Source organism: Lemur catta, chromosome 5, assembly GCF_020740605.2.
Source record: "Lemur catta isolate mLemCat1 chromosome 5, mLemCat1.pri, whole genome shotgun sequence".
In the NCBI taxonomy this organism is placed as follows: Eukaryota; Metazoa; Chordata; class Mammalia; order Primates; family Lemuridae; genus Lemur; species Lemur catta.
The window spans coordinates 16,503,080-16,517,648 of record NC_059132.1 but is presented as its reverse complement, the minus strand read 5'-3'; the positions used below and the strand labels follow the sequence as shown (position 1 = coordinate 16,517,648).

The 14,569-nt window shown below is 55.1% G+C and overlaps 1 protein-coding gene across 1 annotated transcript in view; it reads right to left on the bottom strand.

Annotated features, from left to right (window-relative positions):
* The window catches only part of SLIT3 (slit guidance ligand 3), a 574,724-nt gene that overhangs the window by 21,645 nt on the left and 538,510 nt on the right, over positions 1–14,569 (bottom strand). The window contains exons 27-29 of the mRNA XM_045551207.1: positions 9,897–9,994; positions 6,069–6,208; positions 3,017–3,110 (exon numbers count right to left, since the gene is read on the bottom strand). Coding sequence (XP_045407163.1) covers positions 3,017–3,110; positions 6,069–6,208; positions 9,897–9,994 — 332 coding nt within the window. The remainder of the gene's footprint in view (positions 1–3,016; positions 3,111–6,068; positions 6,209–9,896; positions 9,995–14,569) is intronic.

The window sequence follows — 14,569 nt, the reverse complement described above, 5'->3', positions numbered from 1 at the left end:
TTTCTTCCGGGTGAGGTGTGAGGTTTATGCATTTTAATGTGTTGGATTTACTGATTCTGCAATGAGGGGGAGTAACCAGGTGCTGTCCTCGGTTGCAGGACATCTGGAGTCTGGATTTAGTTGAGAAATCAGTCAGGCCCAGACTGATGTGCAACCCACCCCTCTTTAGGTGTGTGTGTAGGTAGCTTGCTTCACCCCGGCGAGCCTCGGAGAACGCGCGTAACAATTTCTACATTCTAAGATCCTTGGGTGTCACCAATGAGATAATGCACCATGCCCGACACAGAGTAAGTTCTCAGTACGTGCTAGTCACTGTGATCTTTGTTTTTGCTACTATTACTTTCAGTGTTTACGGGCTACTATCTGCCCATCACTGAGATCCCACTGGAAGAGCATACACGGAGATCTCCAAGGAGGAAGATCTTCAAACTTGGGCAAAGTTCGCCCTGACTGCAAATCTCTTGCTAATACCCCTAGAGACTGCCTTGGGATATGAGTAGTTTGGTGGTAGGAGACAAGGGGCATAAAATGCTAAAATGTTGCATTGGAAGAAGGAATTTTTTATTTAAATGCATTTTAACAAAAAGCTAACATTATTGAGCTGGCCTGTAGCCCTCAAGATAATTTCTCCTAGAAGACGTTATGTATAAATAAACTAGCTCAAGATTTTGAAAGCTAGACTGGTTTCTTTCTTTCCTATTTTGTCTTAGAATCCAAGGGGCCTTGATTACAATAGACAGTGAGGTTTCTAGGAACAAGTGCCAGAGGATCATGACAACCTGGCAGCTTTAACTCTAGCATTCGTCACCCCAACCTGCACCCTGGACCACCTCTGACCTGGCTCCTTCAAGCCAGCATCCTCTGAGCTTGCCCACTCAGCCCAGGGGCCATTTACCTCCTCTCCATCTGGCAATTCTGCTCATTTTCATAGCTCCCATTCCCCGCTCACCACTGACTGCCCCTTCCTGGGCACACCCCAAGCACTTTGCTTGCCAGTCTAGCCTGCTCTGCTTTGGGTTCAAGTTTGCGTGTTTTACGTGTCTCTTCCCTCCCCTCTGGCTCTTCACTCCACTCTGCCCCCTCACGGTGTCTGGCACTTGGTAAAGAGAAGCCTTAAACTGAAGTCAAATCCTGGGCATCCCTCACCCCCAGGTAACTCGACTGCCTGCAAGTCCCACCTGGCACATCTCGGAGAAGGATGGGGCAGCTGAGGTGCATTGGAACGGGCTGGGTACATGGAAGGGCTGATGCTTCCTTTGGTCTCAGCAAAACCAGAGGCCCTAACACACCTTGCATTGTCCCTGGTGATAAGCTCTCGGCTCCCGATGTCAAAATGGAAAAGGAAAACACGAGAAAGGACATGCTCATGTCCCCCTCTCACCTTTACTTACCTGGACTCTACTGCTACATATGGGCCCTCCTTCCTTCTCTCAGCCCATCCAAATTCCACCCACCCTTCCAGGGTCACCTCACACTCCCTCTCTGAAGGGGAGGGCTCCTTTCTCTGCTCTAGCAACGCTCAGAGCCAGAATCACAGGGCCCAGAAATTCCTTCTTTTCTAAATGATTGCTCTGTGTCAAACCTGCCTCCCCTAGGCCCATGGGAAGGGCCTTAAGGAGAGGAATCAAACCCATCTTACAACCCCACAGCACTGTGCACAGTGAGGACCTGTGGGCTGGGTGCGGACAATGGTGAGAACCCATGATTCTTGGATTGTAAGCATTGATAAGTTCAAGTTTCAGAGATTCTACAACTCTTAGAGTCCACAATTCTAAATTCCTAAGATTCTGTGATTTTATGATGTCATCAGCCTTGGGCTTTCTTAGACCCCAGGTTTCTATGAAGTCCTAAGCTTTGCAGTGTAGACTCATCATCTCAAACACTGCAGCGTCTGAGAACTCTCTGCCTTATGACTGAGAACTGGACAGACTCAGGGTGGTGGCGGCTCCCAGACCCATCTAGACCTGGAGCACGAGCTGCTGCCCTGCAGAGGCTGGTCAGCCCAGCACCGCGCTGCAGACCCAGGACCCTCACACTCATGGGAGGCTCTGCGGGATCATTTCAGGTGTCTCTGAGGGCCCATCCTGGGGCCCCCAGCTGCTCTGCTCTCTGCCTGTTCCCCCAAAGCCTGACTCTTTGGTGCTAGAGGCTTCCCTCTGGAGGTGGACGGACACTGCTGGGGAGGAGGGAGGGGCAGCTGCATATAGAAGGTGGCTCAGGGGACGGAGGACTGTTCTTGGCCACAGGGTTCTGGGATCTCCCTCTCCATGTCAGAAAAATCCCAGGTCTCCAGGATCTCAGGATCTACTCCGGAAGAGGCAATGGCACAAATTTTCATGAGGGAGAGTGGAGGAAAGAGGTGGGGACAGAGCCCAGGAGGGATTTCCCGGGAGTGCCATTTGCTTCTCGGGCTCAAGGACTGGGTGGCCTTCTCCTGAGGCAGCCTCTCCAGCCACTCTGGGAAGTGCTCACGCGCTCCCCTGGCTCCTGTTGGCTCCGCTGCTCACCATGGAGACAGCTCCACCAATGGCCACGGCTGCTGGATGGAGTCCGTGCTCCTGCAGCCCCACCCCCACAGGTGCACCAGCCGGCAAACTTGCTGTACCCACGGGCGTGGGGCACCCGCTGTCAGGCTGCACACAGGGAAGGCGACCAAATACCCTCAGGCCCTGCTTCCTCAGTGGATTGCTCCACTCTTCGAGCTCTGGGAAGGAGAGAGATGGCAGGGGAGTGGGGGAAGAGAAAGAGGGGATATGTGTTTACGTATCTGTATCTGTGTGTACGTATCTATCTAATCTATCTATGGGGACTTAGAGAGACACCCTCAAAGAGACAAAGACACACACAGGGAAACAGACAGACTGAGTTAGATCACATCTGGTTCAGATACAGAAAAGCACATGGCAGGGAGGGAGGGAGGAGGGGAGGGGAGAGGGAGCGAGTGACACAGCCTCTGCCTCAAACCCAGACCTCTGGAGGCCGGGTTCTCAGGCACGAAGCCAGCACGAAGTCTTACCTGAATCCTTTGTCCAGGGCGATGCACTTGGCCCCATGCTGACACAGGTTCGTCTCGGGCACACAGTGGTCGATCACCTCATCGCACAGCTCTCCTGGCAGGGATGGGGGTAGAGGGGTCAGGCCACACAGAGGGCACTGGGGGGACACCCTGGCCAGATCAGACTCATCCGGCCTGGGTCAGGAGGTCATGGCTGCCAGGTGCTCTCCCTTCTCTCTGCCTGCGGAGGCTTCCTCCTCTACCTCTGCCTGGTTTGCTTAGCACCGACAATGGGAAGAGGGCAGGACTTCTCCCGGGCACTGCCATAGCACCTGTGGCTGTTTCACTCGATCATTCAGGGCCAGCTGCAGCTGAAAGCACAGGATGCCAGACCCTGACCTTGGGCTGTGCTTACTCATTTGTTTTTTCTTTCCACACCTATTTATTGAACACCTCTAGAGTGGTAGGCACTGTGCCAAGTGCTGGGGACACTACGGTGACCCAGTCCTGTCCTCCCCCACAGCCTGGTTGGGGAGATCTGCAAAGGAGCAGGCAGTGGTAACACAGGGTCATAAGTGCAGCCAAAGCGGGGGCTCTGTGGAGCACAAAAGGGGACCCAGGAGGTCAGGCGAGGCTTTGTGGAGGAGCGGACAAGGCTTAGCTGCACAGTTCACCTGCAATAGATAAGTGAGCCTTTGGATTTTTCAGGGAAGGAAATATGAAAGGAACTTGAAGTTCTAGTCTCTAGACACGTTGCCTTTGAAGTTCGCAGTGCTGCTAAATGCCTAACAGGGTCTTAGATACCCAGGGATGGCCCTTGCAGAAAAGCCTGAAATGCTCACACCACCTGAAAATGTGCTTTAGGAATGGGGGTTGGGGGTAACACCAGATTTTTAAGATCTGAGTTTTGGGTTTCCTTAAATTTCACCCGGTCAAGCCAGGTGGAGCGTGATCCAAGGCAGTGGAGCTTCTGACCGTGGGCGTCTCTGCAGGTGTGGGGGCCGGGCAGGTGGAGAAGGGCTCCTGGCCCGCTGCTCCCAGACAGGCAGGGAGAAGTCCGGAGGGCTGGATGGGTAGGAACGAATGACAGATGCAGCCGCCGAGTCTGTTCTCTGCTGTGGTGGCGACAAGCTGACCCCTACCCTGTCCTGGGAGGGGGCCCTAAACCCCTCCTGTCCACATTCTGCCCTTGGCCTCTCAGGACCACAGAGGGCACGTGTTCTGGGACGGAGAAAACCGCAACGCCCCACTCTCGGCAGCAAAATGCCACAGATCAGAAGCGCAGCCTGGTGGACTGCAGAACCGGGCAGGGCTCAGCTGGGGCAGGAAACCGTCTCCTCAGTGGCTCCTCAGCTCCCTTCCCACTGCCATCTGCTCGCAGTAATTCAGTTCAAGCCCCTCCTCTGCCACGAAGCCTGTTTTGAGGCCCTCTACCCTCCCCTTCTTTACTGCTGGGATTTTTACTCTTTTCTGGCTCGAAGCAGATTCTTCTGGACCCAGGATTGAACTCTCCACAGTGATTCCTTTCTGGTAGACCAGAAGCCCCTTGTGAGTTGAATGCATGCCTTAGACTTCTTGGTATCCCTAGTGGCTAATTCAGTGCTCTGCATACAGTTGGTGCACAATAAATGCTGCCTGCTGCTAATGCAACTTTTGGCTACAACTCCACTCTCAGAAGATAGAAGGCATGAGGGAGGTAAACCCTTGGCAGGTTTATATGCACCCTCTCCCAGCACAAGGGCTTGTCTGGGATGCCAGGCGGCCTGGACTAGCAGAGCAGGTGGCTGTCTCAGTTGGCCATGGGACGTTCCAGCAGTCCCAAGAGTGTGCTTGGGGACACCTGGTTACTGGGCTGGAGGCATGACAGAGGCGCAGGACCTGAGGGCCAACGGGAGTGACTCAGCCTCTGCCTCCGCACTCCTTGTCTTCCCTGGATCCCCACCTCCCACCGCACTCTTCCACCAAAGCCAGGTTCCAGTAGGCTGGGGTGTGGGCGTCCCTGAGCTGCCGCCGTCCTCATTTTCCCCTTGCCTTAGGCTAGTACTTCCTAAAATATGTTCCCTGCAACACAAGATCCCTGGTTGGTAATGGTGTTCCAGGGTCGGGTAACAGGGAAGCTCCGAGATCAAATCAGTGTGGGAACTGCTGGGTTAACATAAACAGCTTTCTTTAAAGCAGGAATTTTTAGAAGCTCTAATATGTAATTTGTATCACGGAGCGTCAAGAACAGGGTTACTATTACATGCAGGACTTCCCAAATTCTTTGCCCATGGGGCCTTTTCCTCAAATAACTCATGAAATTTATGCAAGTCCAGTCTGGGATATGCCACTTCAGGTCGATCTCATCACAGAGTAGGCCGTGCTCGCACCAGTCAGCGCCATTTTGCTTCACGATCTAATGGTGTATTTAACTGTCCTTATTAGGGGCTGCTAATATGGGAAATAAAGGCATTATGCTTTGGGGATGGCTAGGCAGAATGATTTTCCTGAGGAATAACCTTTTGTAGGGAGCCTTCCTATATTCCCCGTCTGGGTTAGCTTCCTTCTCTGTGATCTCACAGCCCCCAGGCTTACAGGTGTGTGTTCTCATTCTATTGAATCCACGTCTCTCTCTGCTTGACTTTGAGCTTCTTATAAGAAGGAACTTGGTCTTGCTCATTTTTGCCTTCCCAGCTCCTAGCAGAGTGTCTGGAAAATGCGGATTTCCAGAATGGTTGCCTAGACCTGAACAAAGTGTAAACAGTGCAAGTGCCTCTCGGCCAGCCTCAAACACCACTGGGTCTCCAGGGTCCCTAAAGGAGGGGACGGCCATCAACAGAATGAACAGACACTGGAGGAGCCCTGGAAACTGGTTTCAGAGTGGGAAGGGGCCAGTGATCTGCTGGCTGCTGGCAGGGGTGGTGGGGACGGGCAAGCAAACAGATAGGGGCTTTGGGGAGCCCCTCATGGCACAGCAGGGTCTTGGGAGAAGGGAGGTGGGGTCCCTGGCAGAAGCTAAGCAGATGGCATATTCTAGAGACATCCCCCACCCCACCCCAACCGCTAGTTCGCTCACACATCACGAGATCCTCACCTGTGTAGTTGGGGGGGCAGACACACACGTAGTTGTTGATCCCGTCCACACATGTGGCGTTGTTTTCGCAGTCGTTGTCCTCACAGTCATCGGGGTTGATCTCGCACCGCTGCCCCTCGAAGCCCAGAGGGCAGGAGCAGCTTTGGGGATGTGTGGGGTGGGGAGGAGGGGAGCCAGGGGGCGGGCAGCGGGGCGGGGTGGGGTGGCAGAGAGAAAGGGAGGGGCAGACACACAATTAGCCAGGCTTCTCCTGTGGATGGGGGTCTGAGACAGCACTCTGGACACAGGAAGCCTTAGGGTCCCGGGCAGGAAGACCCTTGGGAGCCTGCAAGGTCATTTCATCGAGCCCTGTCTCCACCCAACGCCGTCTCTCCCCTGGCCCTGGCTGCCTGGCCAGGGGGCCGACTCCCACCAGCAAAGCTGCCTTCGCCACTCCCCCGCCAGCTGGAAGTGGTTTTCTGGATATGGCTTGAATTCCTTCACCTGTCTCCTAAACCGCCCTTCCTTCGGCTCCTCTGTGCACGGTCTCTTTTGTAGACAGAGAGAGCGTGATAAACATCCCCCTTTTAGGGATTTTTTTTCACCCTAAGGCAACCTTTCTACCTCGGGGGGTTGGGGTGGGTAGCGCACAGCGGCCAAGAGCCCGGACTCTGCACCTGGGTTTCCTGGGAATGGAGTCTACTCTGCTGCTTCCTCGCTGTTTGGCCTTGGGTGGTCGTGGAGATTAAATGAGATGATATAAGCAAAACACTAGGAAGGTTCACCGCACACGGAAAACGCTCAGAACCCATCACTAGCTGGTTTAAGTTCTAGACAAAACCACCTCCGAACCTTCCACTGGGGACGCTGCGTCTCCCTGTCACCTGCTCCTACCACTTCTGAGCCCCTCCAGCTTCTGAGGGGTGGGGGTGGGGCGGGAGGACCCCTCTCCTGCCAAGGCTGAGGCCTGCACGCGAGCTTGGCTTCAAACACCGTAAGTCAGCAGGGTGCGTTTCCGTCACTTGTCTCTGGAGTGTTAAATCTCCTGGATAAAGACCTCAACCGCCCTCACCCCTGCTGGCCCTGTCCCGCCCCTAGGACGGGGCGCGCAAAGTAAGGCCGGGCAGCTAACGCGGGCGGGGGTGCGTGCGGGGTAAACGCCACGCCACGTGATTGAGTAAACGCCACATGGATCTGGCTTTTCCCGCAGCCCGGCCTCCCCATCAGGGATGTACACCCCGTCCGTGAGCGCGCCCTGGCTCCCCACCGGGAATCCCAGGCCCCTCCTTCAGAGACTGCCGTGATTTGGGATCTAGCTGAAAAAGTGAACCAACAGGAAGTGAATTTCAGGGGTGCAGAATCCTGCTTAGCCTCCTTGCTGATTCTTGAAGACCCCACACACTTGCTCGGAAAGGCAGCGGCTTCTCGGGCCTGAGCTCTCGGGGACAGCAAAAGGACTCCCACTCCTGTGTCCTGCCAGGGACCCGGGCCTTCATGAAAAAGGCCACTCTTCAGAGCCGGACAGAGCGGAGGTTTCCAAAAGTCTTAAAACCAGGTGTTGCCCATTTGTTTTCCTGAAGACCAGTTGCTCTGGCCCCCAGAGTCTCAGGAGCGCCCGGCAGCGGGCCGCGGTGGCCGGTGCGGGGAGCAGGGGGTGTTCATGGCGCGGACAGAGCGTGGGAGGAGGCCAAAGTCTCCCCTGTCCTCATGGGCTGTGGGGTCAGGGCAAGTCCTGCCTCCCGTCTCGGTCCCTCTGCCGGCCTCTGCTGTCTGTGAGCAGGCGACGCAGCAGGACCTGGGAAGCCCAAGTGTGGGAAGGTCGGTAAGGCTTCCAGAATTCCGACAAGCAAGCGGTGTTACGGGTGGAATTGTGTTCCCTCAAAACAGAGGTGTCGAAGTCCTCACCCAGTGCCTCAGAACGGGACCTTCTTTGGAAATAGGGTTGCTGCAGGTGCGTGATTAGTTGAGGTCCCACTGGAAGAGGGTGGACCCCAATGCAACGTGACTGGTGTCCTTATAAGACAGCCGTGCGACGAGAGAGGAGCGGGGAGACTGTTACGTGACCACGCGGGCAGAGAAGGCAGCCCCGCAGCTGCCATCCAGGCCAGAGACGCCAGCAAAGCACCGGGAGCCGGGAAAGGCAGGGAGGATCCTCCCCTGGAGGGTTTAGAGGGAGCAGGGTCCTGATGACATCTTAACTTTGCACTTCCAGCTTCCAGAACCCACCAGAGATTACATTTCTGTTGTTTAAAGCCACCCGGTCTGTGTGTGTCACAGCAGCCTGGGGAGTGACTCCAGGGGGGACCAAGGGAGCAGAGCTCTTCCTGCCAAGCACCCCTCCCCCTTGCCCACCCGCCAGGTGCTGCCCGATGCGCAAGAACTTTCCTGCTCCTGGGAGTATACGCACGCTGTCCCTCCCCAGCGTTTGCCTGGCTGCCTTAACCTCCCCCCAAATTCCCCTGATCCTGCAGTTCTGGGCCCTTTTCCTTTAAATTAAGTTCTAAAAATATGCCTAGTTCATTTGAAACCCCTCAGTGACTGAGGATGGAAAGGAGATACTTCTGCTCACCGCACCTCCCGCCGAGATGGGAGAAACCCAACCACCTGCGGGGGAAGCTCTCCCTGCCCCAGTCCCCCACCGGGGCAGAGCCAGGCTTTCAGCCCTGGGGCGTGTTTCTTGGCCGGGACCCTGTGGTCGCCTCTGTGAGACGGATTTCCCTGCTCATTCCTGCTGTCGAGAGTGGGTGGGAGTGGGTGGTTTGGCCGACTCCCGGCAGAAAAAGGAACCTTGCCTTGAATTTCACTTTGTTCAAGAGTCAGAGTTTGACGGGGCTGGCTTGGCAGGTGGACATGTGGGCGGGCTGGGTTCCCTGGGGAGGGGAACCGGGAGCCCAGAACTTGATTTCTTCCACAGACCACACGGCAGCCTCTGGCCAGAGTGCTTCTGATAATTAATGGTTTGCAACTTGAGCTCGGAGACGTCCGCACAGAGCTTGGCACTGGGTGCCCGGGCCTTCACAGCTGGGCCGCTGCCGCCTACCCCACCGGCTCACTAGAGGTGCCAAAGAAGCCCGTTCCCGACAGTCTGCTTCAGCCAGGGCCACAGGCCAGGGAAACTGGGCGTCTGCAAGTTTCTGGGGAAGGTGGGAAGCAGGAAGGGGCCTGGGGTTTGGGGGGAGGCCTAATCCCACTCCCAGGACAGGGATGAGAAAAACTCAAGTGGCCTCTCTCCCCTGTTCTTCCTGACATCTTAGTGCCAGGGAGGAAAGAGGGCTGGAGGTGGGGCCCGAAGATCCAGGAATGAGTGTCGGGATGTGTGACCTAGAGCAAGTCGATCTCTGCACCTCAGTTTCCTCGTCTGTTCAGTGGGGGTAATACCCACCTAGCAGGCAGGGTGGTGCGAGGATTTAGATCAGGTAATGCAGGACTCGTCAGCGCCCGGCGCATAGTGAGCACATGATCCATGCCACCTGCTGTCATTACTATTCTAGAAAACAGGGGTGGAATGCCAGGCTGGTGGTCTTTGAGCCGGCACCCACCCTTGTCTGACTTCAGCCAGCTGCTGCGGCCTCCCTTGGAGGAGACTGGGGGTTGTATCTGGATTCAAACCCCTGAGCCAATGCTGACGAGCTGTGCAACTCCGGGCAAGGGTTATCCCTCGATGCCTCCATTTGTTCATCTGTACAGTGGGCTCCATCGTACTTCCCTCAAGAGATTGTCCTCACAAGGGGCTGGGCGGAGTGCGGCACAGAGTGGCCCTCAGGGGACACAGTTCTGCTTCCTCAGCCTGCCCCAGGAGTCTGCCCAGGAAGCCCTCCCCGGTGAGCGGCAGCAGGGAGGAGCTGTTACCTGAACCCGTCCTTGTGGCTGTCACTCAGGTGGCAGGTGCCTCCGTGCTGACAGGGGCTCTGGATGCAGGTGTTGATGGGCACGGTACAGTCCTTGCCCTGAGGAGCAGAAGAGGAGAAGGGCTTGCTTAGGGAGGCCTCTAGCGGCTGCCATGGCCAAGGAGACCCTGGGCTGAAGCTGGGGAGATGGCTGCAGGGAGGCCCTGGGACAAGCCTGCCGTGTGACATGGGGAGAGCCACAGGGAGCCCTTGTCTCTAGGCACTGCCACTCCGCAGTGAGCAGGGGAGCACTGTTGAGAGCTCAGGTTTCCGGCTCCACCCTCATTACTTCCCAGAATTCACACCCTCCTCCCTCCTAAACTGCAGGGCAAGAGCCTGGGCTTTGGATTCAGGCCAAGCTGGTTTCACCTTCCAGCTCCATCTCTTTGGGGTTGGCTGACCATGACTTTGCAAAAGCCTCTTGACCTCTCCAAGCCTACTTCATGGGGCCGTGAGGAGAATTACACTAGAGCTCTCGCAGGGGGAAGTGCTGCACATCGTGTATCCCACTGTGTAGTTGGGATGTTTGACCCTCCAAACCTCATGCTGAAATTTGTCCCAAGGTTGGAGGTGGGGCCTGGTGGGAGGTGTTTGGGTCATGGGGGCAGATCCCTCACGAATGGCTCGTTGCTGTCCTTGAGGTAAGAGTTCTCCCACTATTAGTTCCTGAAAGAGCTGACTGCCTCAAAGAGCCTGGCACCTCCCTCCCCTCTCTTCTTCCTCTCTTGCCATGTGACACGGCTCCCCTTCGCCTTCCACCATGAGTAGAAGCTTCCGGAGGCCCTCACCAGAAGCAGATACTGGTGTCATGCTTCTTATACAGCCTGAAGAACCGTTGAGCCAAATAAACCTCTTTTCTTTATAAATTACCCAGCCTCAGGTGTTCATTTACAGCAATGCAAACAGACTACGGCAACCACCTAGTACGCAGAAGGTGCTAGTAGATGATGTTACTATTAGCCTCCCTGAAGGTAAAATCTAATCCGTGACTTGAGTAGGGTGGACTAAGGCTGAAGCGTGGCCTGCAGACCTTATCTCTTGTGACAACCCCCCAGAGACCGACCTCGCATGGCCTGGGGTGGGGTCCAGGCCTTGGCATTTATTCTGAAGCTCTGCAGGGGAGTCCGTGTTAGGCCAGGCTGAGAGCCCCTATGATAGAGAGCTTTGGGTGGGATGGGGTTGCTTTGGAGCAGGGCCTGGGAAGGGGAGGTTTGAGTTGAGAAGGAGCCGACCCTCTCAGCTTGGTTTTGGGGGGGGGCGGAGCACGTCAGGCACAAGGAACGGCGAGGGCAAAGGCACTGAGGCGATGTTCCAGGGCAGAGACTGGATGACCCAACGTCCCAGGCAGCGGCCCGACTCTTCTTGGCCTTCTGGCTCCTGCTTCGCCCCTGGACTCGTGGCCCGGGGCTGCACCCAAGGCCTGGCAAGCAGTCCCGTGCAGGACCTGGTGGTGCGGGGTCTGCAGAAGCATGCACTGTGTTCATCTCTGGGCCCTGGGTTCAGGGCCTTGGGCACAGGCCACTGCCCACAGCCACGCCACCTGCTCGCCATCTGCCTGAGCAAACCCTCTCCCCACCCTGCGGCTGCCAGTGCCTGTGACGGAATGGGACTGGGGCTTCCTGGCTGCCGCGTCGCTGCCAACTGGGCCCACGGCCTTGGGCACGGCACAGCCTCCGCTGTGGACTCTCGCAAAAGCCGGAGCCTCAGGCCCAGTCTCGGGCAGCCGGAGGGCACGGGCTGTGTCCGCCCGGGTCTCCCGATGCCCTGTCCCAGCTGAGGGGCCAGCGAGGGGTTTCTCGGAGGGGAGAGAGAGAGTGTAGGTATCTGGGTTTTTCCTAAACCAGAGCGACACAGGGCCCCCTGCCGCAGGCCCGTGTGCAGAGTGGAAACCGTGGCGCTGGTTCTCGCTCGCGTTACTGAGCCCATTTTCCATTCCAGGCCGCATGCTAAGTGTTTTATATTCATGAGTGCATAGAACGTTCACAGCAACCCGATTGAGGGTGGTGCGATTGTTATCACACTCATTTTCCCAGACAGGGAAGACAGACGTGGAAAGTGAGGTAATACGTCCAGGATCGCACGGCGCCATGTGGAACGGGCAGCTGAGCAGCTGGACCCGGACATCCGAGTCCCACGCCAGCGCCAGGAGCCTGTGTGTGTGCCCCTTGGTCCGCACCTCCCAAAACACGGGTTCTCGGGGGAGGCAGACTGGGGTACAAATTCCAGTTAGGCTGCTGTGTGCCTTGGGGAAATGACTAGTTCTCTCTGAGCCTTGTTTTCATTCTGTGAAATGGGTATAATGATACCCACCCTGTGGGGAGTTAACTAATGATTAGAAGTCATGTGCATATAAGGCACCTAGCATGCAATGGCAGCTCCATCAATTATCGCGATGACAATGATGAGGATGATGACCATGATGATGACTATGATGACTGGGGTCTGAGGCAGGCCTCAATGTGGGTGATTAAAGTACAATTTCAGGTCTTTGGTTTGTGTCAAATAGTTCAGGAGATGTGTGTGCAGCGGGGTGGCGGCAGACAGACAGACTGTGAGGGCAGGACAGGACACCCTAGAGAAGGTCCGGGCAGGGCCTCCCCAGCCCCCACCTGGGCCAGCCTCTCTGCTCTGGGGAACCCGTGAATACCACGACTGCAGGTTGAACCCTCCTCTGAAGGTGGGGTGGGGTGGGGTGGGGTGGGGGTGTCTCCTCCAGTCTATCATGCCAAGCACAGAAATCCAGGAGGCGGATCCTAGTGCTTGATGACACAGTAATTGGGCCTGGAGGTGGAGATTTCTGTCACCTACATGTCCTTGAGAAATAATCACCATTGCCAATGCCCGGATAATTAGCCTGATTCAATTCTCTTCAGCCTCATTTTGCTCAAATCCACCAGATTTATAACGCTCTCTGGTCCTCCACCACACTTTCCACTCCCCACCCCACCTCCAGGGTGCGTGTGAAGGACATGGCTGGGCCTCCTGGCTTCCTTCCAAAGAGACTGGGGACGGCCGCCCTCACTGGAAACTTTCTGAGATGGAGCCAGGAGGGCTGTTCTAAGACCCTGCGACTCAAAGTGACATCCTTGGACTAGTAGCACCGGCTCGCCTGGAAGCCGGTAGAAATGCACCGTCTCAGGCCTGACCTCAGATCTAATGAACCAGGACGTGCATTTTAATAAGATCTACAGGTGCTTCTCGGGCACATTAAAGTTTGAGAAGCACCGTTCTGAGATGCGGAACATATGTGCATGAAACTAAATGGCTGAAAAGGAATCAGACAACAGATACACTTTATTTCCCCACATCTTAAAGTAGCGGCAAAATAATCACCCTTTACGCAGTAGCTGCTGGATCCTGGCTGAGGTAGGCGAAGTGCGTACATAACCCCTCTCATCTGACAGCAGCTCGTCACGACTACTGCCATTTACAGGTGGGGAAAATGAGGCTTAGAGAGAGTCTGACTCGTGAAGTGGTTAAGGGTATGGATTTCCTCGCAAGAGGTAGCTGCGTTCTGGTTTCAGCTCATGGATTTCCTAATGTGGGACCTTAGGTAAGTTATTTGATCTTAGTTTTTTCATCTATCAAAAGAGGATAATAAAACTTATTTCATAGGATGATGACGAGTACTACATGAGATAATGCGTTTGAACTGCTTCACAGAGGCCTGGCACTATAGCAGATTAACAGCAGCTGCTCCCAAACTTCAAGCAGTGTTTGCTATGCTTTTTTGTAATATTGTGGCTTTCCAAGGTCACTCAGCCAGTTGATGGAAAAACTGAGATATCCGGAAATAGGTAAACAAATGCCTCAGCTTTGAGCTTGGTTTTGTGGGTGTCTGGGGATTATTAACTTCGAGACCCATCCAGAACCACTGCCTCCGTCGCTCTGCCTGAGTGGGCGCTAACCCTGGCGGGAAGGAGAGCAGGAGGAACGACTCAGCACAGGGAGTGTGCGTGGGATGCAACCCACAATTAAAGGGACCCTTTCATTCCACCTGCCCCATTTTACAGGTGAGGAAACTGAGGCGACGAGCAGTGTGGGAGCCGTCCAAGGTCATGCATCAGCCAGGCACAGGCTTCAGCGGGTCCTGCTTGGTGTTCTTTCCACTGCCACATTCTACATTTTTCTGTCTTGGAGACTGAGACAGGTCCTATCCTAAATGGTTAGGGGTCCTCACCCTCAGTGCCTGCAATCACCGCGCTCGCCAATGGGCAGTGAATGCGGTGGCTGAGAGCTTGGGTTCTGGAATCAGTTGGCTCTGACCGTTGAACCCCAACTCCTTTACCTACTATGCTCAGTGTCTTCAACTGTAAAATGAGGGTCATTTTAGGAAATGTATTGCCAGACTTTGATGAAGAATATGCAAAGAAATACATATACCTCATTTAGTACGCTGTCAGTACATAGCAGGTACTCAATAAATGCTGACTCTTAATGTTACTGTTGTCACAGATATCACTGTTATCATCATCATCACTACCATCACCTTCATCATAACCATCATCACCTTCATCACCATCATCATCATGTATCCAAGACCCACCTGGGCCCAACCGTTTCTTACAGATCAAAAATCTCTGTTCAAATGCTTCTGAAATTGACAAGATATTCAGCATCCTGGGAACAAGGTCT